Source organism: Octopus sinensis, linkage group LG5 (assembly GCF_006345805.1).
Source record: "Octopus sinensis linkage group LG5, ASM634580v1, whole genome shotgun sequence".
Lineage (NCBI taxonomy): Eukaryota > Metazoa > Mollusca > Cephalopoda > Octopoda > Octopodidae > Octopus > Octopus sinensis.
This window is the reverse complement of record NC_043001.1, coordinates 117,404,066-117,430,220: the sequence shown is the minus strand read 5'-3', so window position 1 is coordinate 117,430,220 and position 26,155 is coordinate 117,404,066. Positions and strand designations below refer to the sequence as shown.

The 26,155-nt window shown below is 37.8% G+C and overlaps 1 protein-coding gene across 5 annotated transcripts; it reads left to right on the top strand.

The window, feature by feature from the left end:
- Positions 1-1,511: 1,511 nt before the first annotated feature.
- On the top strand, positions 1,512-20,666 carry LOC115212297 (metalloreductase STEAP4-like). Of its 5 annotated transcripts, none has more exons than XM_029781143.2 (3): positions 1,512-1,770; positions 13,762-13,818; positions 19,131-20,666. In XM_029781143.2, exons 2-3 carry the CDS (start codon positions 13,767-13,769, stop codon positions 20,504-20,506), a joined length of 1,428 nt encoding a protein of 475 aa, XP_029637003.1. In that variant the 5' UTR covers positions 1,512-1,770; positions 13,762-13,766; the 3' UTR covers positions 20,507-20,666. The 5 variants fall into 5 exon arrangements, with proteins under 5 accessions (XP_029637003.1, XP_036358904.1, XP_029637005.1 ...); XM_029781144.2 differs by lacking the exon at positions 1,512-1,770 and adding an exon at positions 7,809-7,958; XM_036503011.1 differs by lacking the exon at positions 13,762-13,818 and having other exon boundaries at positions 1,513-1,670.
- The last annotated feature ends 5,489 nt before the right edge of the window (positions 20,667-26,155 follow it).

Sequence of the window (26,155 nt, the reverse complement as noted above, 5' to 3'; positions counted from 1 at the left end):
TCACTCGGCCAGCCTGGCGGGTTATGCCGATGACACAAAAATAATGATGGTTATCCAAACCCCAGAAGATACCGTTATACTCCAAAATGGGCAAAACCTCATTTATCAATGGGCAGATAAAAGCAATATGAAATTTAATGCATCAAAATTTCAGGTTCATCGTTACAGAGTGAATACACACAAATCAAAATACTTGACACCAGATAACACAATAATTCAGAGCGTTAATACCATACGGAACTTAAAAGTAATCATGTCAAATAATGCATCAGCCATATCTCCAAACTGACTTCTAAATACAAACATCTCGTAGGATGGATCCTGCGAACCTTCGTGACTAGAGAACCGGTAGGTATGCTGCTAATCTGAGCAGATTAGATTACTGCTCACAGCTTTGGTCTCCTAACTCATACGGTCTCATGGAAGACATTGAAGGGTTACAAAGGACGTTCACCAATAAAATACCTATTTCTTTAAACACAGAGAGGACAAACAAGGACAGACAAACGGATTAAGTCGATTATATCGACCCCAGTGCGTAACTGGTACTTATTTAATCGACCCCGAAGGGATGAAAGGCAAAGTCGACCTCGGCGGAATTTGAACTCAGAACGTAACGGCAGACGAAATACTGCTAAGCATTTCGCCCGGCGTGCTAACGTTTCTGCCATCTCGCTGCCTTATTCACCAATAAAATACCTTCGGTTAAAAGCCTTAATTACTTGGGAACATCAAAAAACTCTGCCTCTCTACTCTCTTGAACGCTGAAGAAAGAGATATACTACTATATACATATGGAAAATCCTGAGGGGGCGTGTTTCAAACTTCGGCATTAGATAAAAATTTAATACACGAAATGGTAGTCAGCTTCTAAATATACACCATAGAAATCACGAGCAAAACATTCTGTTGTACCAGTCTGGTATTTAGATTGTTCAATTGTTCAACTGCTTACCTAAAGAAATGAGAAATATACAAATTACCTCCACTGAAACATTAAAACAACAACAACAACAACAACAGCACAGGATAAACTCCTAACGTCGATACCGGACCAGTCAATCATTCAATGATATACTCGGGAAAGATCAAACTCAATCATAGACCAATTTCCAGCTATAAAGCGACAACAAAACTCAACGAAAATAAATCAAAGCGATGCTCCAGCATGGTCGCAGTGGTACGACTAAAACCATTAGAAGAATAAACTTAGACATTTCGAACAAATTTTCTCATCACATTCGTTTATCACAATCAGCATCACTGTCTAATGCGCTCTGGAATCAGTACCCGACGACGTTGCGACACGATTCATTTTTAAAAAACAAACTATACGACCTATTATACATACGTCGAATTTGGTGAATATATTGAAATTTCCCAAATTCCACACTCCCATAAGGTCATTTAGTTCCGATGAATAAATACGTTTGTGTCACAGAAAAGGATGAACGTAATTTTCATTTTTTTTTAACTTTGTGTGAATTCGACCAATCATGTTCCGAGTTTTCCTTTAATGTCTTTTCACAACAAATCAAGTTTGTTTGCTGAACAAGCATCTTCATATCCGGTACTTTGTAAACCAAAATAACAACGGGAAAAACCTCGTTGCATTCATCTCATACGACTGTAACGAAAATAAAAGCAACTCGTGATCATCATTCAACAAGGTGTGTACAACAATATAAATTCAAAAGTTGAATTCAGAGACAGTTAATGCGAGGCAGTAACTTCATGGATATCGTGGTGTGAGTCGAGAAGAAAATATCTGTAAGTTATTTTCTCTAAACTATCATCTCCTCCTTCTCTCTCACTGGTTTTCTCTTCCTCCACTTCCTATCTCTTTCCCCCTCTCTCTATTTCTTTCTTTCCCTCTCTATCCCTTTCCACTTTGTGTCTCTCTCATACACATTAAGCGAGTATGTATTTACCTTCTTCATAGGCCGTTCTATATATCTGCAGTTTTAGCGCGTATATATTTTTTATCTTCTGTGGCTTTTTTTTTTATATCTGTATACTTTATGTGTTTAAGGACCATGGTAATATTTATATATGATAAAATGTTTGGAGGTGTGGTGTTATATATAAGGTCGTTGACTCGAATTTGATGTTTATTCTTCGATCAATGTTTTATATATATGATTGTATACATGCATACATACTGTACCCCATATATGCATATATATGCATATGTATATACATACATATATAAATATATATATATATATATATATACAAAGAGCAATAAAGATTCAAGTTAATTTAAATGAATTTACTTGAATATGGTACCTAACTTAGATGCACCAAAAAAAAACCATACTGATTTAACAATACAGTAATGTGGGGTGATTATAAGCGAGAAAGAAGCAACAAGAATGGATAGGTTTTTAGTACGATCGTTTCATACAAGGACAGGTTTTATTAAAAGTTGCAAAGATTACAGCATATAAACGAGTCCCGTACTCATCAGCTAAAATACATGTGAGTTCTCTAGACATCCTAGTGTTTGAGGCTATACTCATGAAGTAATGTAGATAAATAAGTAACATAAACAGATTTCTAAAGTTCATTAAAGTTCTTTAAAGATGATGTACAGATATATATATATATATATACATACATATATATACACATACATACACACATATATATATAAGTATATATATATATAATGACATATGCAAAATTCTTCAGGTTTATTATTGTTCTTACTTTAGTGTCCTTTGTCTGAGCTCTTTCGTTACACATCCTGTGAATTCTTCAACGACTGTTCAGCCTATATGCCTCATATATATATATATATATATATATACACAAGGGGATGCTGAAAAGTTTCTGGCGTTAAGGATATCGTAAAAGGCCTATTTGGAGATCCAGATTTCCGATTCTTTTACAGAGCTTGGAAAAACTGAAGGACTTCTGCAATAAATGTGCGAATCTGGGAGGGGAATATATTAACTGATAATCCAGTTTTTTCTTTTACCCAAAACCAGGAACTTTTCAACACTCACCTTGCTGGCCCAAATATTAATTTATTTCGCCATTTATCACGCTTTATTATTTGTCGAAATTTTTTTTAGAAATACAAGATAAAAATAACAACTTAGGTTTGTTGTTTTTTCTTTTTGTCGTTTACTTTATAATTTTTCGCAATGTTCGGCCTTTGCCAAGTCTCTTTAACGTAATATCACACAATGCTTCACCAAAACTTCATTTAATACACGAACCTGGCCTTGTGCTTATATTTGAAAGAATATATATATAACCTTCGAAACACGGAGTAGACGAAACAGAGGCGGCTGAAGAAGGGGAATTTTCCTTGTGTTGTATGTCTTGTGCTCTGTTTTTTCGTTGTTTAAAAAAATGTCCGTTTTCTTGGTTTTGTTTGTATGTTTTCGTTTCTCATTGTGTTCGACGTTTTTTTTTTGGTGTCCTGTACCCATATATGCATGTATATATACATATAGATGTAGGTACGTACATATATGTATGTATATATGCATATGTTTTATTTATTATTTTGTTATTTTATATATATATATATATATATAAAAAAAAACTTAGATATGTTTCGACCAAAGATTGGTCCAGGCCATGTCTAACTTAATAGCACCACCTGATAGGATTATTCGAATCCTGTTTAAGTCAAGTTTTGTTTAAGTCAAGTTTTGTTCAAGTAGTGAGTTCTTGTTGGGTGAGTTGTATCTAATTATGGGTGGCTTGTCTGGTATTCTTTGAAGGAATCTATCCAGACTCCGTTTAAAGTTGATGGGATCCTTTTCCTCTTTGATCTCTTTCGGGACAATGTTAAATAGGGCAGGGCCTGTTGAGGAAAAGAAATTATGTTGCAGTGTACATGTATGCTGTGATCTTGAATTGGGCAGGGGACGTATGGCCCGTGGTCCCAGTCTTGGATGAACCTTGAAGCTAATGTTCAGGTCGTTTGGGCAAAGTTGGCGGTATATTCTCCACATCGTACAAATGATGTACCGCTCACGGTGACGCTGAAGAGAGTAGAGTTTCAAGGCTTTAAGGCGATCCCAATAATCGAGAGCAGCCATGCCTCCAATTCGTTGAATTCTTTCAAATATATGCATTTCGAGCAAACGCTCGAAATGAGGAGTACAACTGATGAAGTGTCGTTCTTTATGTTACTTGACTTGTTTTCCATTTGTTTCTCTCGTTGTTCGCATACCCAAGTTTGTTTTCGTATTTCATGTTGTTTACGTTTTGGGACATCCTGTACCCATTATACGCATATATATTTTTTATTTATATTATTATATGATTGAACACCATGCATCCATTTTCAAGTAAGTTTGTTTATACATGCATGCACACACACATACATACATGCATACACACACACACACACACACACACACACACACACACACACACACACACACCTTTCTGCTGTTTTCAAAGCTATACTGCGTTCGAAGTTTACATTCTTGTCTGTAAAATACCAAAAGCATTCACTTCCAAAGTTTATTTATAAAATGTTGTCGCATTCGAAATCGTTTTTGTTTAGCTTCAAAATTGACGCTATCTGTTGTCACAGGACCGTTTAATTTAATGATAGAGCACTCGGCCAATATCTTGAGAGGTGCAGGTACTTGTTGGCAACTTTTTGAATACACACTCTTTCTACTCTTTTCACAGCTATACTGCGTTCAAAATTTACTTTCTTGCCTAGACAAGAAAGTAAATTTATATGTGGTGGTGGTGGTAACTTCTGATTTCAGTCCAATTTGGTAACGCTCAAGTTTCAAAAAACGATATCTAGAATGGAGAAAAATGAGTAATGGCTTATTTCAATAATTTCTTCTCTTAAACTGCACGGAGCGTAAATATATCACGAAGAGAGACTCTCTAGGAGATCGTGAAGAACCTTTAGAGAATACTTTATGTGGAGTTTGTGTTTTTTTTTTATTATTTAGTCGAGTTTCTTTAATTTCATATCTTGTGCCATTTTCCCCCGATCCTTAAATCCTTAAAAATGTTTTAGCCCGAAGGCCGCGGCCATGCTGGGGCATGCTCTTTCTGATGTCTCGGAGTGGATTTTAATGTGTATGGGTCTGTTTTCAGGAGAGCTGAAGTGATAAATTTACCTTATCTTGTGTTTTCTTCGCACACGCACCAACTTCCCATTTGAGTCAGTGTTCCTCCTGGTTTATGCAGTGAAGTCAAAGATCATATCACGAGCCCTTCTCACTCCATATCTTATCAGAATATGAAAGAGATTTTGCGACTTACTTCTACATCCAAATAAAAGCATTTTCACCGACTTCTTCATAATATTTTGGGTGGTAAGACGCCTTCCCAACTGTGAGAAGAATGGAAGAATTAGTTGAGTATGAGCCGCTTGAAAAGTCGATGTTGAGACGATTATTTTCTCGCGCTTAATGTCAAACGTGCAAGCAGTTTTAACACTTATAAGACAACAGAATTCTACTGCTAAGCCGACTTGCAGATGATATAGATATTTCATCTTCCAATACTTCTAACGCATAAACCCATCCTTCTACCTCTGTCTTTTCTATTTCCTCTGAACTGGCGACCTTTCGTAAGACAACTGAAGTCAAAGTTCAGGCTCCGACAGATAGACTCGTGAAATTGCACTTACTTTGGTGGTCTGTGCACTCGAATTCTCGTTACCAAAGAACATCAACAAATCGTTCATTCGGTCCTCACGAGACATCCACGATAGTTTGTTGGTACCATAACTGTTTTTGGTGCTAACGCACACAGATGTACTCAACCAAGTTCTTTCAAATTAGCGGAAAACTGGTAGCGCCAGGGATAAAGCGCGACATCATTTGGCGTGTCTTCAGTAAGTCGCGTCTTTTACGACACGGTCTCCAAATATCGGTTCTTGTAAAATACGGGAGCAGCCTATTTATCAGTAAAGCGCTCCCACCAACTGGAAGGAAGAACCTTCAGTGTTTATACTGATCATAAACCATTAGCCTACACGTTACAATCTAAAACAGATAAATACTCCCCAAGAGACTTTAGACATCTTGGTTATGTTGCACAGTTTACTGTGGATATACGTCATATCAAGGATACTGAAAATTCTGCAGTAGACGCATTATCTAGTATTCATATCATTTCTTACAAACTCATTGCTTAATCATTGTTACATGGACTTTATCCGTGCAGTAATTCTGTATTCAATGCACGTATTTTAAAGTTTCAAATTGTTTTTATCAGCCCATTTATTAATTAGGTTTAGTTCATTTTAGGGTATGACGGTATCTTCTGGAGTTTGGATAGCCATCGATATTTTTGTGTTATTGATGTAGCACGTCAGGTTGGCTGAGTGCACCTGATAGGGTGATGATAAATAGTAATTGTCTTAAAACCGTTCTCTGGGGTATACCACTTACTACAGGTGACTTTGCAGAGAGAAAACCGTTTGCAACAACAGATTGATTCCTACCCTGTAAGAAGTCAAAGAGCCATCTACAAGTTTTCCTGATACCAAGATCCCTTACCTTATGATAGATGATTCCATGATCAAGCATGTCAAACGCCTTAGCAAGATCGTCGTTTACGCAGCCAGTGTCCTATCCTTTCAAGAGATTATTGAGAACAGTGTCACAGAGCTGTGAAAGCTGAGACGGGCAACTTCATTCTTGCCCTTCGCATAAACATGTAACACTTGTTATCGTTATCAAAATTCCACTTGGAGCTGTTGCTTCTCTGTTAGAAATCAACATTTTCTTTCCGGTGATTCTAATATGAAAAAAGAAAGGGAGCCATGCATAAGTACTTAATATTCATACATCATCACTAGTTAGAAGCTGCTACTACTATTGCCATCTTCCTCGCATAGACATACTGAAAATACTGTTAAAGTTACTTTGGGACTGATACTTGCAGCTGAAGGAGCGAGCTTCGTTGCTCTTAACGCTGCTGTTTGTTGCTATTATTTAATTCCGGGTTAGCAATAATTGAACAGGTAGCACACTTCCTCGGTTAGCAAACTCTACCTTGGCTTGTTACTATGCAAGCAGGCACCAATATGTTTGTGGCCTCGATTCGCTAGAATTACCCGATATTTGCAAACTTTAAAAGATATTAACTTTTTGTTTATTAATTTAGGACAAAAATGAATTTCATTTCCATAATTAGCATACAAAATTACATCAGTGCACCAAGTTGGATATCAATTGGAACGGCTGTGTGGTAAGAAACCTTCTTCCCAACCGCCTGGTTCTGGGTTCAGTCCCACTGCATGGTACCTTGGGCAAGTGTCTTCTATTATAGCCTCGAGCCAACCAAAGCCTTCTGAGTGGATTTGGTAGACGGAAACTGAAAGAATCCCATCGTGTGTGTGTATGTGTGTGTTTGTGTTTGTCTCTCACCACCACCACCTCTTGAAAACCGATGTTAGTGTGTTTACGTCCCCGTGATCTAGCTGTTCGACAAAAGAGGTCGATAGAATAAGTAATATGTTTGAAAAAGTAAGTTCAGGGATAGATTTGTTCGACTGAAACCTTTCAAGGTGGTTCCTCAGCATGGCCGCAGTCAAGTAAAAGATAGAAAAAAAAAATTGAAAAGTGTGAGCTTAACAGAAAATATCCCAAAATGAGGAAATTAAAAGTGAGTCGGTCTCTATCTTCTGCAGGAGAAGAGTTGATTATTATTTTTAGCGAAAGTCTAAGTGTCAGAAAAAGAAATTAAAGATACAAAATTCTGAGCTGCCGAACGAAAAGTAATTGTGTCCCGTGTAGTGCGGCGACGAATAGACTTGCCCGACCACTTGAGACATGTGTGACTCTCGGTAGGTTCAATTTAAAACGAGAACAGTGCGTGTGTCACTCGACCGGTGTAATGTGCCTGATATATATACGTAGTCAGGAAAATTACTGTTAGAGCCATTTTGGGGGATTAATCTACTAGACCAGCGCTAATCTGTGGTTAAACAATCAGAAAAAAAACTTAAGGTAAACCTAATAGAATAAAATAATGTTAATAAGAGAGCCTCACTAAGAAATGTTTTCGATTCATGAATTTCAGGCCGATCCCTTCGTTATATATCGCTTTAGAGCCGTCTTGGTAGATGTTTATAAAGAAAAGCTTTCAATATTGACGTTATTGTTATTATTATTATTATTATTATTATTATTATTATTATTATTGTTATTATTATTATTATTATTATTATTATTATTATTATTATTATTATATTATTATTATTATTATTATTGTTATTGTTATTATTATTATTATTATCATTATGCTAACACTAACTTAACTAATCTTAACTGCGTACTTCTTTCGTTGTTTGCTTTTATTTTTACCCGTTAATTTTCTATGGGTAATACCCAGGTTCAAAGATTCATTTGAACATAAACATTACATTTTGTTTAACCCTAGGCCATGACTATCCTGTCATTTTAGGTTTATGTAGAACTACATTAGTTAATGTGTCTTTTTTTTTTAAAAAAGCTGGTTGGGTGTAATTGAGGATACTTGTCTGCTATTTCTAGTAGGTCGAGTGTACCGCTTCCTTCGTTGGTTCCCATTAGTCTACTTTGTTAGAAACAACTGCGTTTTTATTTTTTTGCCTTCTGTCCTTTCGTTGTCGATAAATTAGGTACCTGTTGCGTACTGGGGTCGATCTAATCGACTGCCCCCTCCCCCCAAATTTCGGGCCTTGTGCCTAGAGTAGAAAAGATTATTAATCACTGGATACGAAAGTAAACAATGTAGTTTTTTTCTTCTCTCTCTCTGCGCACATGTAATTAATATCAGTTATGAAAATTATCGTGAAAGAAGCTTTCACGATATTATCAAATGAAGCTATTTCGTTTTTCTGATATTTTTAATGCTCACCGCTTCACACTCCTTTCTTAGTTTTATTTAAACCTGAAGTAAAAGCAAGCAGCTGTGTTTTGGGGAAGTAGAGGTTCCCCTGGTTGCTCGCAGTTAATTTTTTAAGGCACGTTGGGAAGTAAATCTATAGCGAACCACGCTACGTAAACACATTCTTTGCTAGAGATAGCAGCGCCAAGTCGCCCACAAATCACGCCCACCTACTTCAAGAAAGGGATGATTTATATTTGTAAGCCTAAAAAATAAAAAGACAGTCATGATTGGAACGTTGTTGATCGTAGTTTTACCAATTTCTCTGTGCTTTTCATTTGTTTACTTCTATTTTTATAGGTGAAATAGGAAATTGTTTCTCACAGCTAATCATACTTTCTTGCTTTTAAATTCTCAAGAATTACGTATAAACTGTTATTACGTATAAATTACGTATAAACTGTTATTACGGGTAAATTGAAAGGTATTAAATCATAAAACACACACGAACCAGTATTCAGAGGCTCTGTAAAGATCCATAGACATGACCTTTCCTTCTAAGTAAATGAGAAAAAAGAAAAAGAAAAAGTGAAAATAATGGATCAGAATAGATTTGGAGCAATTTCTTTTAAACTAACAATGACTCAAAATCTCTGGTGCATCACTTGCAGTGAACTATGGGATAATTTGAGCAAATTTAAATTCAGACTTATAGACTTTCCAGATAGCTATCCTATTGTAACTGATTCTTTTTAACAGTGTTTCTCAAAGTAGGTTCTAGAAAAAAAAGACTGAGGTTCCATGAAATAAGGTGTCTTTCAATAAACTTTCATAAAAAATTAATTTTATGAAAAACAATGCTATTCACCATTTTCAAAATAATACATTCTTATGTGCAGCAACATTTGATTCATTAATACCTAATTAAAATTAAGGTGTTAGGGGTTGTCTGTAAAATATAGGTATGGCCTCTGTGATTTTTGGAAAATTGTATAAGGGTTCATTGCCAAAATAAATTTAGGAATTACTACTCTGTTTCACTGTCATGCAGAATTATATTTCTTACATAATCTCGAGTTCACTTTGTCTGGAGAGAACATTTCCTATCAACCAGAGAAGTAATATTAAGATGTCTTACTTTAGATATAAAGTGTAGTTGCTATAATACAACTATCAATATTGATTTTGCTACCAAATTAATAGAAACTATTCTTACATCCAGCATTCTGGGTAGTCTAAAATTTTTAATTTCTATTTGCTCAAATTATTAATTACACCCCTATGAATGAGGAAGCCTCCATGTTTTCACTTGATCTACAAGAAATAGCAACCAAATCTCAACCACATTCCTTGAAAAAGGGAAAGACATACAAGTAATGTAGTTCTACATAAGCCATTCCTTGCTTTGATCACCTCATCCTTTGATCAGGTGTCACAGCTGGAATGTCTTTGATAACTTTAGGCAACAAATTTCAACTTTCTTTGTGTGTGTTACAGACACATAAACTACTGATTCCTATCAAATTTCTGGTGCTAATTTCAGATCTGATTTATAAATTTCTCAATAATGTCCAGATTTTGTGTAACCGAAAACCCTTAATATTCATTTTTTCTCAGCTGCTTCTATTACAAAAGTTGTTTAAGCTACTTTTCTGTCTGTGCCCCATTTTATGTTAAACATACTTAAATAATTAATGAACAGGAGATGTCTGTCCTCTTTTATGGCAGAATTGCCATCCCTGTGCCCAACCATCCCACTGAAGGGCATTAAAGTGAAACTTTGGTGTTTCCTTTTCCTTTAATACTTGTAGGATGATGAGCTCTCCTTCTGCAGGAACCATCAATAATCTCTCATCATATTTTGGTTGAAATTACCTAGGTATCTATTTTCTTTTACTGAAGTCTGTTGATGAAAGTACTCACCATGCTCATCACTGGCTGGGAAGAAGTCAAGATGAGAATGTAAAACTTCATTTTCAAAGACATTCTGCATCCCATTTTTGGGATGTGTTCTTCAAGTTCATGGATTTTAGTTTTGTAGTTTCCAAGAAACGTTTTTGACCAGTTCAACAAAAGATGTTCATGCTCCTAGTTCAATCTCATTTATATTAGATGGAAACAATGAATCGTGGATGACACTGAAGGTATGTGGTCCAGTGAAAACTCCAGTTTCTAGCTTAGCATTTGTCAATATTCTTTTGAATTTATCCATTAAATATTGGAAACCACTACTTTGATGGGTCATACTCGTCACAAAATCTTTCATAAGGCCAAGTCTAAAGTGAAGAGGTGAAAGATGTACTTTCCAAGGGTGAATGAGTTTACCAACAACATGTTCAGTTCTAGATGGTCTGTCATGTTTTTTGTTGTGGTTCTTGTCATCTCTGCTGCCCCATAGACAAAAAAAGCACATAGGCTTTGTGTGGCCCAGCTGTAACCCAAGAAGTAATAATACTACTTCAAGGCTGCCACAAATATTTCATATGTGGTCCTTATATTTGGTGAGTTTTAGCAGCAGTTCCATTGATTCATAAGTCTCATCAAGGCAAGTGGCATGTGCTGCAAGTATTGGAGGCTTTTCATTGCCGTTGTGCAGTGATACAGCTTTACTAGAGTCAACGAGCAGTCTCCATTCTTTTGGATCATAGTGAAAGCCAATCCTTTCCAGTCCACTAATATCATGGAAGAAACAAACGTTTTCCTCCTGTAAGTAAAATGATGAAAACTTGTAGATGGCAATGGCAGAAATGGGAAAATTTGTTTGGCTGGAGGAAATTCCATTCTTGAAGTCTGGAACCAAGCAACTCTGGTTTTTCTTTTGGTAATTCCAAATTGCACACCAAGCCATTTAATTCTGCTTGACTTAACAAGTGTGGGGAACTAGTTGCATCTGGAACATATACCCCATCTTTCCCTATTTCTATACACCTAGCAGAATCTTCAGATGAACTGCTGTCTGTTGTCATTGCTGGTGGAACTGGTGGTGGATTTGTTTCATCATGTGGCATTGATTTTATTGCTGATTTGTAGTTTGAGTACATGGTTTTTGATTTGTTTTTCCATGTGAAACCAGCAATCTTTGTTAAACAAAAATAGCAACCATTGAAGTGATTTTTCATCTCACACCAAACCTTGGGGACTGAGAATGGCATCACTTTTCTTTTACCATTCATCCAAGCTATTAACATTGCATTTCACTGTGCACAACTGATATGTGGTGCCCAGTCTCTCTCTTGCTTTCCTAACTTACAGTCAAAATAATCCTTGTAGGCAAGTTTAATCTTTGTTGTTATGTTTCTACGTTGTGAATTTGGTGTATATTGTCCACAGATATAGCAGAAATTGTCTGGGTAATTTACACAAGCACATCTACTTGATTGCATTTTAATTACCATACAATATTTGGAAAAAAATGTAGAAAGTAATAATCACAATGTACAAAATAAAAAGAAATACACACCGTAGTACAAAACAAATGCTATAAAAATACACAAGGTACCACAGCCTATTGTGTACCAACAGAGAGCTTCAAAAACTGCCCTACTTGACTGTCATATAGCAACTAACCATTAGGCCATTACTATGCTATTGACTCAGTGCTGCCAACTCAGGATAATTTTTATTGATCAAAATTGTAAGATTTAAACTTGAAAAGCAAGTTTCATATTATTGGCTTTAAGTCAAAACCAAAATCTGGAAGTAGTAGGAAATTTTACTAAGTGATTTGCATTCTACACAAAGTTTAGACATGATACAAAAAGAATCCAATTATAAATTTGAAATCAGCATACTGAAATTAGCAAGAAACACCTATTTGGTCTTCTGTAACAAAATCTTTGTTGCCTAGTGTAATGAATTAGCGTGATTGCTCTGGCCTGATGAAAAAGATTAAGTACCGTAAATCCTTGAGTATAATCCACATTTTTTCCCCAAAATTTAAAGGTCAAAATCCCTAGTGTGTACTATATACGAGGTTAAAAATGAAAAATATCTTCTAAGTAATATCTGAGTCTCTATTTGCTGTCTGGCAATGTTTATTCAGACGCATTTTGTGATGTTGGGCGCTAAAATACGTTAAGCTAATCCTGAAAGCAATGAAGTCATAAAAGAATCATCCATAACTTGCAGTAAGCAACATTTATTAAAGTAAAAGTATTCAGAGCACAGATTAAAGGGGTCACAAAAACAAATTGCAAACACATTTACATTCCCATATAACAGTTAAGAACATCACCATTATTGTATTACACATGCGCGGAAGTGTTTGTTCGACTGGGTGCTGCTGGCTTAATTATGCACGAATTGTGCATAATAGTTTAGCGCTAAATAGTTCATCCTGCTGTTTGTATTGGTACTCAGGATGACGTTGTATGGAAAGATGAAATAAATGAAAGTGAATCTTCAGATGTTGACTATGAATCTGACGATGACGGAGATTTACACTACAAGGATGCTGACATGTTTACGGAGGAACAAACGGAACAGTTATTTAATGCTGAAAGTGATGTTGAATTTGAAGGATTTGAATAAATGTTTTTGCTTTTGCTTTTGTAACTGATAGGGATAAATATGTAAAGGTAATTTACTTAATGTTTATTTCTCACTGACGTTTTTACTGTTATTTCTTTATTTTCTGCAAACAAAATGCACAAAAAAGCTTCACGTTTGCATTATGTTATATATACAATAATAATAAAGGACGTTACCGTATACATTTTTACAAACCAAGGACGTTATACAGACCTCCTTGACTCAAGTTACAGAAGGGGTGCGTGTTATACACAAGGTTTAGGTTTTTCAGAGGTACAGCCCCCTAAAAATCCCCTGCGTATTATACTCAAGGGCGGACTATACTCAAGGATTTACGGTACAAGAATTGTTGAGTCACTCCCTAAGCATTCAGTTTGTGTAAATGCTTTAATATTTCTTTGTATTTTATAGTAAAAATGAGCAGTTATGAAATTTTGCTGAATTCAGATGATTGTCCATCTTGTCATGGCAAGTACAAACGATATCTTATTCATATACTATAAAATAATATATATTCCTATACTAGTGTTTGGTTTACAGACCACATACTTAGCTGTTAGGAGTTTGACAGGTTTAACAATCCCCCTCACACACACACTCTCACTGGGCTACATATATGTATGCAAAATACACATGTGTACATATTGTTTTAAATCTATGAACATAAGGTTGAAATCCTGGCTATGTTTGTCCATACTGCATTGGGTTTCAATTTGTTAGTACAGAATCGGCTTTTCATTACACACATTTGCATATGTCAGCCAATTAGCACCACTCCTTAGACACAGTTATATATGATTAAGAAGTTTGCTTGGCACCTTCATAGCTTCAGGTTTGATCCCACTGTACAGCATTTTGGGCAAATATCTCCTTATATAGACTTGAGTCAACCAAAGCCCATCAAAGAAGCTGTTCATAATACTGAATGGTTTTATTTATCTGTTGTCTTCTTTAACTATGACATAGTTCTTGGATGCTCTTAATGGAGTCAACTTTGTTGCAAAAATTTAGTCTAAATCTTTGGTCTGATAATACCCCCCCCCCCTCTCTGCCATCTGTCTTGGAGGTCCTGTAAACAGTCATGAGCGCTCTTGTTTCTCTGTTGATTAAAGCATAAAAAAGTTGTGTTTTAATGTGCTCTTTTACCAACAACATTATTAACCCTTTAGTGTTCAGATTATTCAATCGAGCATAATGCCTATTGAGTCCCATTTATTTGAATTAATCATGTATTATCTCATATCTTCAAGAGCTTGATGGTGTAATTACTTAATGTAGAATAACATTGTAGGGTAGGTGTGAGAGCCTGGATCTGGTCAGTTTGAACATAAAACAGATTAGCTATTTTGGCCGGATATGGCCGGTTTAAATACTAAAGGGTTAAGGCCATATGTGTGAATATATAAAATATTAACCACCCTCTTATGAAACATTCCCCCCTCTATCCTTCCCTGCCCACTCACCCTGTATAATCCTCTGTACCACTTATTGTTCCTTGTAGGTATGTCCCAACTCATCTCCATCATCATCTGTCCTCTCTCTCACTTTGTTTGCCTGTCTTTGTCTCTGACTCTATTTCTCTTTCCTTTCATTTCCAGCTGGGGTAGACAGGTATCTCCTCTATAACAAGATACCTATTTTTATCCCTCTTTTATACTTTAATCTGTCATATGGCATGAAGCTACCTCCCCCAACACTACTCTCCTACTCAGTCAGGGATCTTTGTCTTGCAGGTTATGTGGTGACCTCACTGGTGCTGGTGCCAGGTAAAAAGCACCCAGTACACTCAGTGAAGTGATTGGCATTAGGAAGGGCATTTGGCTGGAGAAACTATGCTAAAGCAGACAATGGAACCTGGTGCAGCTCTGAGGCTTGCCAGCTCCTGTCAAGCTGTCTAACCCATACCAGCATGGAAGATAAACATTAAATGATGACGATGAGTATGTATTGCATGTGAATATATCATCATCATCATCATCCTCATCATCGTTTAGCGTCCACTTTCCATGCTAGCATGGGTTGGACGGTTCAACTGGGGTCTGGGAAGCCAGAAGGCTGCACCAGGCCCAGTCTGATCTGGCAGTGTTTCTACGGCTGGATGCCCTTCCTAACGCCAACCACTCCGTGAGTGTAGTGGGTGCTTTTTATGTGCCACTGGCACAGGTGCCAGACAAGGTTGGCAAACGGCCACGATCGGATGGTGCTTTTTACGTGCCACTGGCGCGGAGGCCAGGCGAGGCTGGCAACGGCCACGATTGGATGGTGCTTTTTACATGCCACCGGCATGGAGGCCAGTCGGGGGCAGTGCTGGCAGTGGCCACGTTTGGATGGTTCTCTTACGTGCCACCGGCACTGGTATCACAGCTGCAATTTCCATTGATGTTGTTCGATGTGAATATATAATGTATATGAACATAGTCATGGTCAACAGTCTGAATATGAAGAAGAAATTTATGATATTTTAAAATTTATTCTGATTTCTAAGTATAATGGAGCAAGAATGAGCAGGCATAGGAGTGGCTGTGTGGTAAGTAGCTTACTAACGAACCACATGGTTCCAGGTTCAGTCCCAATGTGAGGCACCTTGGGCAAGTGTCTTCTACTATAGCCTCGGGCCGACCAATGTCTTGTGAGTGAATTTGGTAGACGGAAACTGAAAGAAGCCCGTCGTATATATGTATATACATCTATATATATGTATGTTTGTGTGTCTGTGTTTGTCCCCCCAACATCGCTTGATAACCAATGCTGGTATGTTTACATCCCCATAACTTAGTGGTTCAGCAAAAGAGACCAATAGAATAAGTACTAGGCTTACAAAGAATAAGTCCTGGGGTCGATTTGGTCGACTAAAGGTGGTGCTCCAGCATGGCCACAGTGAAATGACTGAAACAAGTAAAAGAGTAAAAGAGAGAGGCATGGCTTTGTAGTAAGGAATTTGCTTCCTGACTACATGGTTCTGGCTTCAATCCCACTGCATGGTATCTTAGGCAAGTATCTTCTACTATAGCCCTAGGCCAGCCAAAGCCTTGTGAGTGTATTTGGTTGACAAATTGTAAGAAGCCTATTGTGTATGTGTGTGTGTGTGTGTGTGTGTGTGTGTGTGTGTGTGTGTGTGTGTTTTGTTGTCTCTTTGCATTGACATTAGGATAGTTGTAAATGTGTGTCACAATCATGCAAGTGGTGCCTTTTGTTTCCAGTCTTTTATGAAAAGATGTTTAGTCATGGGGAAAATATTACCTTACTTGGAAATAGGCAAGAGTAATGACAGAAAAGACATCAAACCATAGAAAATTCCACTTTAACAAATTCTGCCCATTCATGTGAGCATGTAAAAATGAACATTAAAGCAATGAAGACATTGATGAAAGAAGCACTCCAAACATATCTCTATAGTCATAAAGGGGTCATGAAGGCTGTTAAATAAATGAATATATAAATAACCCTCTCTACTTTAGCTCTAAAACAGCTTGTTGAACAGAATTAAAAGATAAAAGAAATTCACTCTATGTTAGTTGTAGGTGCAAGTTGCTTCACTTCCTGCTTCCCTCATACCTCATCCTCTAACCTCCTTCATTACCCACGCATGACATCACATTATTTTCTCCTATAATACAACCAAACTGAACTAACAAATTCATTCTGTGACCAGCAAGGGTCATAGAATCATGAAGGGGTACATGCCATTGCCTACAAGGTACAGTAGGACATGCTTACAAGGTACAATGGGACATGCTTACAAGGTACAATAAATGGTACAGAGAATTACATAGGGTGAGTGGGTAGGGAAGGATAGAGGATGGAATGTTTCATAAGAATGTTTTTCAATGTTGTAATCCATGTATTCACCTGATGGAAACGGTTTTTTGTTTTTCTAATGATGTAATGTCTCCATTAATCAAATAAAAATTTGTTGGAAACAACAGTAGTGGATTGACACATTATCCATCATCATCATCATCGTTTAACATCCATTTTCCGTGCTGGTATAGGTTTGACAGTTTGACTGAGGACTGGTAAGCCAGTAGGCTGCAGCATCCTTATGTTCTGAGTTCAAACCCTACCAAGGCCAACTTTACTCTTCATCCTTCCAAGATTGTTGAGGACTGGAGGTGATGTAATCAACTTACCTGCTCCCCAAAATTGCTGGTTTTATGCTAAAATTTGAAATCAACATTGATATCAAGAATCCTTTACTGATTTTATATGAATGAAAGGTTTTGAAAGTTTTGAAGTGTGAAATCAATATTTGTTGAAGGTTTATCTTGTTGGAAGAAGCTGAAAATTTCAAGGATGAAAAACCAGGCATAACAGGAAATTGAATGTTAAAAGAAAATGAACGTTATGTATAACATGCTTGCAGTTATTTTCTTCATATTTATTGAATTTTTACTTCCTGGCTCTGAAAGAAAAGCAGTTCTTCTGAACTGCCAAAACTGGTGAGACTGAGTTTCCATTTAACCCTTTTGATACCAATCCGCCTGAGAATGCCTCAAATTCTATGATATAGACTTTTTGTTTTAAAGTGATCTAAGTTAAAACCTTCCATTGAAATGTTAAGTTATGTTCCAAACACCAGCTTAATAATGGCAGAATTACTTTACTAAATTCTTTATAATTTTCATAATTAACTGAAACAAAGATAGTATTTTTCAATAAAAATGTGATAACAAAAGGAGAGAAACTCACACCTTCAGGAAAGATATGAGCATGAGCAGGGAGGTGGTACCAGAGGCCAATGTTTTAGGAAGAAAGGACTGGATACAGTGGTTAGTATGGTGCTTATAGGTAGGGCGAAAGGGTGATGTGAGGTGGAGAAATGTGTGGGTTGCATGTACCTGCATGGCTAAAGAAGTTTGCCTCTTGACTACATGGTTTTCAGATTTGATCACCATGTGGCACTTTGGACATATGTCTCTTACCATAACTTCAGCTTCATCAAAGTCATGTGCATAAAATTTAGTTGATGGAAATTGTGTTGGATAGTTGGTAGTTAGTTGGTTAGATGGTTCCTGCTTTTTAGTGGTAAACATAATCAACTTTTATCTGGTTAAACATGAGTACCCTTGCCTTTGTTTTTTATGGAGTGCAATCAGTTGCAAACATCCAAGTCCTATCTCTAATCTGTGAATATCTTCATCCCTTCTTCCTACCTATCACAAAGACACTATAAATAGCAATGGGTTCTGCCTTTTCCTCCTCTAAATAAACCCTCCATGCCATAGAGCTGATTAATCTATATTGATAGTGCTTAAACTTTTCTTCATTAAATGGTTACTTCATCCTACTTAGAGCTATTGTGTGAGTATCAGCTGTATACTCATCACTTCATGGTCCTCTCCTTCCATACTGGCACAGAAGGAAATGAGATGTCTACTTTGGAGATATCCAGACTATCTCTTCTCGGGTTCTAAATAATGGTATGCAGAGTTTGAAATTTTTAGAAAATGGCATAATTATTGTGAGCTTTTCATCTATAAATGTTTATGTTAGTGTTCGTCTCCAATTCAGCCTTGATCAAGTAAACCTGTCATCAAAGACAGTCTATCCATGACTATTCCTTTTATACCTTGAACTATATTAGCAAATAATTACTTCCATTAAAAAAAAAAAAAATTAATGAACCTGATTTGAAGGAATTTGACTACTATGTCTAGCAAAATGAGTAACCATAGAGAATCCCTGCAATTCATTCATTTTATGTTTGTATTGCATATAATCCTTTACTCTCATGTACAAACACATGTAATCTTAATTTTTACTTTTTTATTTCTTAACAGACGCAGAAACTATGGAAAACCAAACAATTGGCATTCTTGGTACAGGAAACTATGGAACAGCATTAGGGAAAAGACTTTTACAAGCTGGATATGAAATCGTTTTTGGTAGTCGAAATCCACTTCAACGATCTTTTATCACCAGAGATAAACAGTTGAGCAATGTCAAAGTGGACTCCGTTAAAAATGTTCTTACAAACAAGGAAATTGAAATTTTTATCCTGGCAATTCCTTATTCTAGCATGGAATCCTGTCTTCGACCATATAAGAATGATTTGGTGGGAAAAATTTTCGTTGATATCTCAAATCGCACTAAACCAAGTAAAATTGAATCAAATGCAGAAAATTTAGCTATCATTTTCCCTGATATTCAGTTTGTGAAATCTTTTAACACGTTGTCTGCTTATGCTGTTGAAAGTGAGAACTTTGGTGGAAGCATAAGAAATTTCGTAGCCGGAAATAATAGACATGCCCGAGAGAGAATTATGCAATTGTCACGTGATGTTGGGATTCCTCCCGTTGACTGTGGTAACTTAGGTGCTGCCAGGAAACTGGAAGCTTATCCCCTGACACTTATGTCGGGATGGGGTATACCTAGTATTTATACATTAGTGACTTTTCTGGTTTGGTTCGTAATTGTAATTGCAAAGATTGTAATCTACTACACCAGCCACAATCTTCAAATATCCTGGTATCGAATGCCACTGTCGTTCTTGAACAAAATAGTCTGTTTGACAGCCATTACTTTATTAGCTTCTTCTTATTTACCAGGTTGCTTGGCAGGATTTTTACAGATTTACAATGGAACAAAATACAAAGATTTCCCTAAATGGATGGACAAATGGATGAAATCCCGCAAAATGATAGGACTTTATGCTCTTCTTTTCAGTTTCTGGCATGTTGGGATGTCCCTGGTACTTATTTCCCCTGGCTATGCTACTACATGGTACGTTACTAGTCCACATGCTAATTCCTCAGTTATATCCCCTTATGAGGTACATCTTAACCTCAAAGGCGAATCTTTAATAAGTGCTGGATTTATAGCTCTGTTCTTAATGCTTCTTGTTGGAATTTCCTCTCTTCCAAGTGTTAGTGAAATACTCAACTGGAAAGAATGGCGTTTTACTCAAAGTCACTTAGGATATGTAACAGTATTTTTCGCAGTAATGCATGTCTTTATCATAGGCCTGCCAAACTGGCTAAAACACCCTTCGAGTTTTTATTACTCAAATACCTTCATGTGTTGCATACTTCCTTTGTTGACATTATTCTTAAAACTTGTTTTGTCCTTACCAGGGGTCAGTTGTTATGTTGATAATATTCGTGCAGGTTGGGAGAGAAGAAAACCTGAGAAAATTGGAAATGATATTCCTTTGTAATGAAATTTACAACAAATCTGTCAAAAACTAAATCTGTTCATTTGATAAATGAATATACTTTTCTATGGACATTAAGTATTGATCTATACTGACAAACATTTTCATCAAACATTTATTAAAGTTTAAATTAATCTTGAATTTAAAGTTTAATAAACTCCAATTTTGTTTCATAATCAAATTCACAAAATACCCGTCGTTACGTCTTTCATTATTACATCTAAGATAATTAGTACCTGATGTTTGTGTAGCACTAAGCAACTGTAACAGCTTTATTTCTATACATTCTATTTAATCCTTGGCCAATCCTGGTGTTGAAGATATAATACTTGGCATTAGGAAGGGCATCCAGGTGTAGAAACCCTGCCAGATCAGATTGGAGTCTGGTTCACCAGACCTCAGTCAAATCGTCCAACCCATGCTAGCATGGAAAGCGGACGTTAAATGATGATGATGATGATGATGATGATAGCGACATAACATCTGTGAACATCCATCTTCATTGTTCAGTAATCATATATCTAGGACTGCATTGTCCAATATACTGTTCATTTTTTTAAGATGGTTGGCTGGTCATTTGGGAAATATTTGTCTACTATATGTACCGTTTAGGTGTGCATTATTTTACTTTCCAATCTGGCAAAGTTCCAGGTAAGCAAAAGACAGTGGTGAATATGTGTTATTCAGGAACAGCAAATTAAAACAGTGACTCATTGTCTTTCTTATACTTTCTCTTTTTATACAAAGGGATCAGGTTTGTATTGGAAGCATGTTCGTTCACATACACATCTAAATATAGCAAAAAGGCCAAAATACAATTATTTTAATGAAAAAGTGGCTGTATGGCAAGTAGCTTGCTTACCAACTACATGGTCATGGGTTCAGTCCCACTGCGTGGCACCTTGGACAAGTGTCTTCTACTATAGCCTCAGGCCGACCAAAGCCTTGTGAGTGGATTTGGTAGACGGAAACTGAAAGAAGCCTGTCATATATGTATATATATATATATATATATATATATCATCATCATCATCATCATCGTTTAGCGTCCGCTTTCCATGCTAGCATGGGTTGGATGGGTCAACTGGGGTCTGTGAAGCTGGAAGGCTTCGTCAGGCCCAGTCAGATCTGGCAGTGTTTCTACGGCTGGATGCCCTTCCTAACGCCAACCACTCCACGAGTGTAGTGGGTGTTTTTTACGTGCCACCTGCACAGGTGCCAGACAGAGCTGGCGAACGGCCACGAACGGATGGTGCTTTTACGTGTCACCGGCACGGGGCCAGGCGATGCTGGCAACGGACGCGAACGGATGGTGCTTTTACGTGCCACCGACACGGTTGCCAGACAGAGCTGGCAAACGGCCACGAGCGGACGGTGCTTTTACGTGTCACCGGCACGGGGGCCAGCCGAGGCTGGCAACGGACACGAACGGATGGTGCTTTTACGTGCCACCGACACGGGGCCAGACAGAGCTGGCAAACGGCCACGAACGGATGGTGCTTTTACGTGCCACCGACACGGGGCCAGACAGAGCTGGCAAACGGCCACGAACGGACGGTGCTTTTACGTGTCACCGGCACGGGGCCAGGCGAGGCTGGCAACGAACACGAACGGATGGTGCTTTTACGTGGGCACGGTTGCCAGATGAGGCTGACAGCGGACACGAACGGATGGGTCACTTAACCCCTGCTTTCTGATATATGATTTGATTTTGTTTGTTCTCACTGGTCTTGCCGGGTCTTCTCATGCACAGCATACTTCCATAGGTCTCGGTCTCTGGTCATTTCCTTGGTGAGACCTAGAGTTCGAAGGTCGTGCTTCACCACCTCGACCCAGGTTTTCCTGGGTCTACCTCTTCCACAGGTCCCCTCAACTGCCAGGGTGTGGCACTTTTTCACACACCTATCTTCATCCATTCTCACCACATGACCATACCAGCGCAATCGTCTCTCTTGCACACAACATCTGATGCCTCTTAGGTCCAACTTTTCTCTCAAGGTACTTACACTCTGTCGACTATGAACACTGACATTACACATCCAACGGAGCATACTGGCTTCGTTTCTCGCGAGCTTACGCATGTCCTCAGCAGTCACGGCCCATGTTTCACTGCCATGTAGCATGGCTGTTCGTACACATGCATCATACAGTCTGCCTTTTACTCTGAGCGAGAGGCCTTTAGTCACCAACAGAGGTAAGAGCTCCCTAAACTTTGCCCAGGCTATTCTTACTCTAGCCGTTACACTTTCAGCACACCCACCCCCACTACTGACTTGGTCACCAAGATATATATATATATATATATATGTGTGTGTGTGCGTGTATGTTTGTGTGTCTGTGTTTGTCCCCCTAGCATTGCTTGACAACCAATGCTGGTGTGTTTATGTCCCCGTCACTTAGCGGTTCGGCAAAAGAGACCGATAGAATATGTACTGGGCTTACAGAGAATAAGTCCCGGAGTTGAGTTGCTCGATTAAAGGTGGTGCTCCAGCATGGCCGCAGTCAAATGACTGAAACAAATAAAAGTGAGTAAAAGAGAGTAATGGTTACAAGAATGGGACTGATTACTCAGTAATGCATATTTTTATTACAAATAGTATTTTTACTTATTGGTGAAAATAATATTATCACAAAATGTGTAACTGCTGCTATGTATATCATATATTGGTAGTACTGCATATTATGTCGGTGACATGTTCATTATTGCTGTGTGTGTGTGTTTCTGTTTATAGTGTTTAAGTACATATTAGGTGGATAAAGTAAATAGGATTACCGGTGAAAATGGCAATATTTAGTGGCATTCTGTAAGATGTGATATTACACTGTTTTAAACACTGCTTATTTCAACGAAAGAATATAAACATGTATGAAAATAACAACCTACCTACAAAAAAGAAGCATATTGCATAACATATATATATATAATATATATATATGTATGTATGTATATATATTATGTTAGGTCACTTTCGAGTGCTACTGGTAACATGTAACCCAGTACAACCTGTTGCATGGTCGGCTCGTCGGTGACTAAACCGGCAACTCCACCAAGCTTGCTTGGTGAGGAGGGTGTTTATTGAACACCCTGCGGGATGAAAAACAAAACCCATCAAAGGGGGGGGATTCTTGGGAGTCAACGGCCATCCAACAAATGTCTTAAGGATGTATCATGCGCGGGGACATAGAAATAATTGGACTGAATACCCAATCGCGTGGTTAAACCATTGGGAGTGAAGGACTCCTAGCCTTTGTTAGAGCATCCTTCTAGGAGAAGGTAACTCAGGTAACTGGGATAATTCCGACATAAAACCTGCGGCTCAGTGGTTACCAATGATGTTGACCTGTTCTTGTTCTCGGATTATGGCTGCTGTTGCTTAGTGAGTGGGATTGACTCAGTGTACAGCCTTTCTTCACTTTAAAAAAAATCTTTTTGCACAGGCATTGCACAATAACAGCATTGATCAAGCTTCATGCAATGGCCATACTTGATAACGAGGGGGCAGCCACCATGTATTATATATACATACACATATATATATATATATACATAAGTAATGTTTGTCACCACTTCAATATAGCTGTTGGAATGGATGTTACTGTGATTATTTTTATCCCAAGAGGACATTTCCTCTAGTTGGTTAATGATGTAACCTGCATCTGATATATTGTGAGCAGGGGGGTGAACCCCTACTATCCTCTAGCAATGGACCAACCTGGTTGCTGACTATTTCTGCCCTTCCTCAGTGCTGGACACCTTGTCTGCGAGAGATTACAGTAGCTTGCTTCTGTTTTCAATATATAGAAGTTCAAGTGACATTCAGTTACTAATCTTACAAATACTCAAAGAACCTAGTTATAAAATCTCTGTATGAGATGAACGCAGTAACTGTACTGGCAAGTAATGTTTGTGATCACTTCAACATGGCTGTTCTCTTTGAATGGGCATTACTGTGATTTTTTAACCCCAAGAGGACCTTTAGCTGGCTAACAATGCAACCTGCATCTGATATATTGTGAGTAGGGGAGTGAACCCTTCCCACCTTCTAACAACGGTGTCAGCAGTCAAGGCTGGTTTTGGGCTATTTTTGCCCTTCCTCAGTGCTAGACATCTCATCTGCTAGAGATGATAGTAGCTCACTTCTGTTTGCAATACAGTAACTCCTCACCATATTGTGGTTCTCCTGTTGTGGTTTATTATTTAAGCTTATGTTGATTCCTCTGTGGTTTTGTTTTGCATTTATAAGAAAATAAATATATACAAATTGTAAAAATAATTTTAAAAATATATACAGTAGGCGCAGGAGTGGCTGTGTGGTAAGTAGCTTGCTAACCAACCACATGGTTCCGGGTTCAGTCCCACTGCGTGGCATCTTGGGCAAGTGTCCTCTGCTATAGCCCCGGGCCGACCAATGCCTTGTGAGTGGATTTGGTAGACGGAGACTGAAAGAAGCCTGTCGTATATATGTATATATATATATGTATATGTGTGTTTGTGTGTCTGTGTTTGTCCCCCTAGCATTGCTTGACAACCGATGCTGGTGTGTTTACATCCCCGTCACTTAGCAGTTCGGCAAAAGAGACCGATAGAATAAGTACTAGGCTTACAAAGAATAAGTCCCGGGGGTCGATTTGCTCGACTAAAGGCGGTGCTCCAGCATGGCCGCAGTCAAATGACTGAAACAAGTAAAAGAGTAAAGAGTACAATACTGTTCCTATGTCGTGGAATGTAATACCTACGCTAATTGAGGGATTACTGTACATAAAAATTCATGTGACATTCAGTTGCTGATATTGCAACAAGCAAAGAATCTGGTTATAAAATCCCTGCAAGAGATGGATGCTCGTCTCAATGTTAGAAGGTGGTGGGGGTTTGCTCTCCTGCTTGCAATATATTGGATGCAGGTCGTATCATTAACCAGCGAGAAGAAATGTCCATTTGAACAGAACAGCCATGTTGAAGTAGTGACATACATTGCTTGCCAGTACAGTTACTGTGTTTATCGCTTACAAAGATTTCATAACTGACACTCATCTTCTTTTCTACACTAGGAACAAGGCCTGAAAATTTATTGGCTAAACTGGCAAAATGACCATTCCGAAATACAACAATATATATATATATGGCCATGCTGGGGCAATGTCTTGAAAGGTTTTAGTTAAATATATTGACCCTAGTACTTATTTTTAAAGTTTGATACTTATTTCATTGGTCTCTTTTACTGAGCCACTAAGTTATGGGGCCATAATCAAAACAACACTGATTGACAAGTGGTAAAGGAGAAAAGTGCTGACCACCCCTCCAAATACACATACACTCTCACATATATTCTTTTCTACTCTAGGCACAAGGCCTGAAACTTTTGGAGAGGGGGCAAAAGAGTAGATTGACCCGAGTACGCAACTGGTACTTAATTTGACCCCAAAAGGATGGAAGGCAAAGTGAACCTCAGCAGATTTTGAATTCAGAACGTAAAGACAAATGAAATACCTATTTCTTTACTACCAACAAGGGGCTAAACACAGAGAGGACAAACAAGGACAGACAAATGGATTAAGTCGATTACATCAACCTCAGTGCGTAACTGGTACTTAATTTATCGACCCCGAAAGGATGAAAGGCAAAGTCGACCTCGGCGTAATTTGAACTCAGAT